At 38.2% G+C, this 3,072-nt stretch overlaps 1 protein-coding gene across 1 annotated transcript in view; it reads left to right on the top strand.

The window, feature by feature from the left end:
* Positions 1-1,394, top strand: part of CERS3 (ceramide synthase 3) — a 185,713-nt gene extending 184,319 nt beyond the window's left edge. The window contains exon 10 of the mRNA XM_006900052.1: positions 1,239-1,394. Coding sequence (XP_006900114.1) covers positions 1,239-1,394 — 156 coding nt within the window. The remainder of the gene's footprint in view (positions 1-1,238) is intronic.
* Positions 1,395-3,072: the final 1,678 nt, after the last annotated feature.

Raw genomic sequence — 3,072 nt, 5'->3', positions numbered from 1 at the left:
ACCGGGTCGGGGGGGAGCAATGTAATACCTGAAGATGGGGGTCGTGGGTCAGAGCTGCAGGGGAGCCATTTTATTTTTAAATAAGTCAACTGTAATTAGGAAGTGTGATGTTCAAAAGAATGAACTTATAGCTAAGCTCAGAAGCAGGAGTGACATCCACTTTCGAAATAGCTTGCCTCTGGAAACTCTATGAGATTGGAGAAATGATGAAAGTTATACAATTGTTCAGGTCTTTTGTTCATAGGGTCGCTATGAGTCATCTGTGACTCAATGGCAGTTAACAACAAAAAAAAAATGAGAGAATTCAGTTGCCCTAATGGATAGAAAGTTGTGCTACAAATTAAAAGGTGGGTGATTTTAATCTGTGGCCCTCAGGCCTGGTTTTAATTGTTTTTGATCAAACATTCTTCTAAGTGGTATAGCACTGGTGTGTCCATTTGCTGTACAGAGGTAACTCGTGGTTGCTGTGATGCTGAACCCTGTGACAATGATATGTCAAATGCAATAATGATTACCCATGGTGTACAGTGTTTGGTGGAGCTTCTTGATTAAAACAAGCTTGGAAGCAGGACGGGCATCCTCTTCTGAAATAACTTGCCTCTGGAAACCCTGTGAACTTGGAAAAATGATGAAAGTTATACAAATGTTCAGGTCTTTTGTTCATAGGGTCACTATGAGTCATCTATGACTCAATGGCACTTAACAATAAACAACAACAATTATTTAATAAGACCTATGAGAAAAGTATTAATGTTTTAGGGAGCTCTAGTGGCCTAGAGGTAAGAAACTGTGCAATTCCAAAGGCACATAGTTCAAATCTATCTGCTGCTCTGAGGGAGAAGAAAGCGCAGTCTCCTCCCATGTGATTAACTGCCTCTGAAAACCTGTTGGAGGGTCAGGTATGGGTCAGTTCCCACTTAACAGTATATAAGAACAACAACAATGTAATCTTCAATTTCTATGTCAAGTTAGAGTTGGGGAGGGAACAGTGGGGAAAATTGTGTTGATTATGTCCAACAGGTGTACTTTTTGTAGAATTGTACATAATGAGTGTATGTTGATTTTTTTGGTTCTTTTCAAAAGTCATGTTTTCGTGCAGATTTTTCACAGAGGAAGTATTTTGTATAGTATAATGCATACTTCTAGACTAAAATGTAGACTCCCAAAGTTACTGTCAAAAGAACAGATATATCTTCCTGCATTTTTGTCAGTCACAATTAATTTTTTCTTTTATCTAGAATATCCAAGATGTGCGGAGTGATGATGAGGATGAAGATGAAGAGGAGGATGATGATGCAGAAGAGGAGTTTCCCAGGGGCAAAGACATAGACTGTTTAAAAAATGGTCTTGAAGTTGATAAGAATCTCATTTCAAATGGTCAACATGGCCGTTAGCTTCAAACTCTCATGGTACCTGCATCACAGTGGCCTACAGGAAAACCAAACTTATCCCAATTGATCACTATAGAGCCCACAGATGTCACAGCTTCTGCCCCTCCCTCTTTGTAACCACCATTTTCCCTTTGCTAATGGTGACGTACTGTTGACTTGTGTTAAAATGTTAAATATAAGAATCTCCATGGACAATACTGCAATTAGGACTCTGACTGGTCAACTATTTCAAAGGTTTCTCCAGAGAATGTTTTCATTCTAATTTGAGTTCATTTCATGCACTTGAGACTTGTAATTTTTTCAGGAGCTCATTTTGTTGTGGGCCCCTTAACGTCACACTTTTGAGCATGATTTGAGAAATGCTAAATTAACTCACTTTTTCTGATTGTTTTGGACATGGGGAGCGTGTCCCTAAAATGGGTTAGATGTGAGAATGGAATAGGGTTAGAAAGACCACACCATGTGACCAGACTTCTCGAGCTCCTGGGGCCCATCTTAGCAGGGACAGTTGTTCTGTTCTTTGTTTGCTCATTTAGGTTTTTATTGCTTATAATTTCGAAAGCCTCAGTTTCTCATCTGTGTAGTGGGAATCATAATACCTGTCTTGCCTACCTCACAGGGTTGTAGTAAGGACCAAATGAGATAGTAGAAAGTACATGCTGTGCACTTTGAACTACAGAGTATTATTATTGTCAATGACTCTTTTTGCACCATGATTCCAGCTGTTTATAAAACGGAGACCTGGCCAAACTCATTCCTATTTGGACCCTATGTAAAGCCACATCTTTTTTCTTTTAGATATATCTAGAGATACCTAGAAATTCAGATGTCTAGAAGTTGTTTCCCTTTTGATTAATTTGTCAGAGTCCCAGAATTAATTCTTCAGTTTCCCTAGAAATATCCTTCCTGCGGCACCACAGCCACAGTATTCCTTTCTTAGTATCTCACTTTTGTCCTCTCTCTAAGAAGGAAGATTTCTGCTGCAGTGAGTCTTTCCTTCTAGTCAGCAGATATTCAGCTGTCTCTAGGGGAGGTCTGCTTGGAGGTGCTGACATAGGCCAGGAAGCTCAGAGAGCAGCTTCATCAAGGTGAGTCGCTGAAGGATGCATGGTATGCATGTTTAGCTGCCTTTGACCAGCCTACATTTTCTATCTTCCCTTGATTTTTGCTTAGAGACCTGCATTATAGCAGCAAATGGAAAGCAGAATTGTAGGAACTGGGAAACCACACACTAGGCCCAAGATAAATGTAGGCTGTTGTGCCATCTTAGACAAGACTGGCATATTATATAGTAAAAACTCTGGTTTTCCCTCTTTTTGTCTTTTAAAATCTTCAGACAAAAAAAAGAAGAGCCTTCAGAATTCTTTCCCTCAACAAAATCTTTTTGTTAGAACAATAGAAAAACAAATGTTAACATTTTTACATGTTCTCTTCTTTTATCAGTACAGTAATATATACATGTCATGCATAATGTGATATTCTAAGTTGAAAACTTTCCCATTCACATTAGGACATACAGCTGGTAGGTTATTATGTTTTCATCATTATTTTGGTGAAAGTAAGTCTCATTAATATTTTTATGTTTCTAGTTAACAGACTATTTTTCCTTGATTTATTTTTATCTTGCTTAAGGTTAAAATGTTTTATTTACTTCTCTATGCTCTAGGTTTTTTTGGTTTTA

The sequence above is a fragment of the Elephantulus edwardii genome, unplaced genomic scaffold, assembly GCF_000299155.1.
Source record: "Elephantulus edwardii isolate Elephantulus edwardi_28Jun2011 unplaced genomic scaffold, EleEdw1.0 scaffold00272, whole genome shotgun sequence".
Taxonomy (NCBI): Eukaryota; Metazoa; Chordata; class Mammalia; order Macroscelidea; family Macroscelididae; genus Elephantulus; species Elephantulus edwardii.
This window is presented reverse-complemented; position numbering and strand designations above follow the sequence as displayed.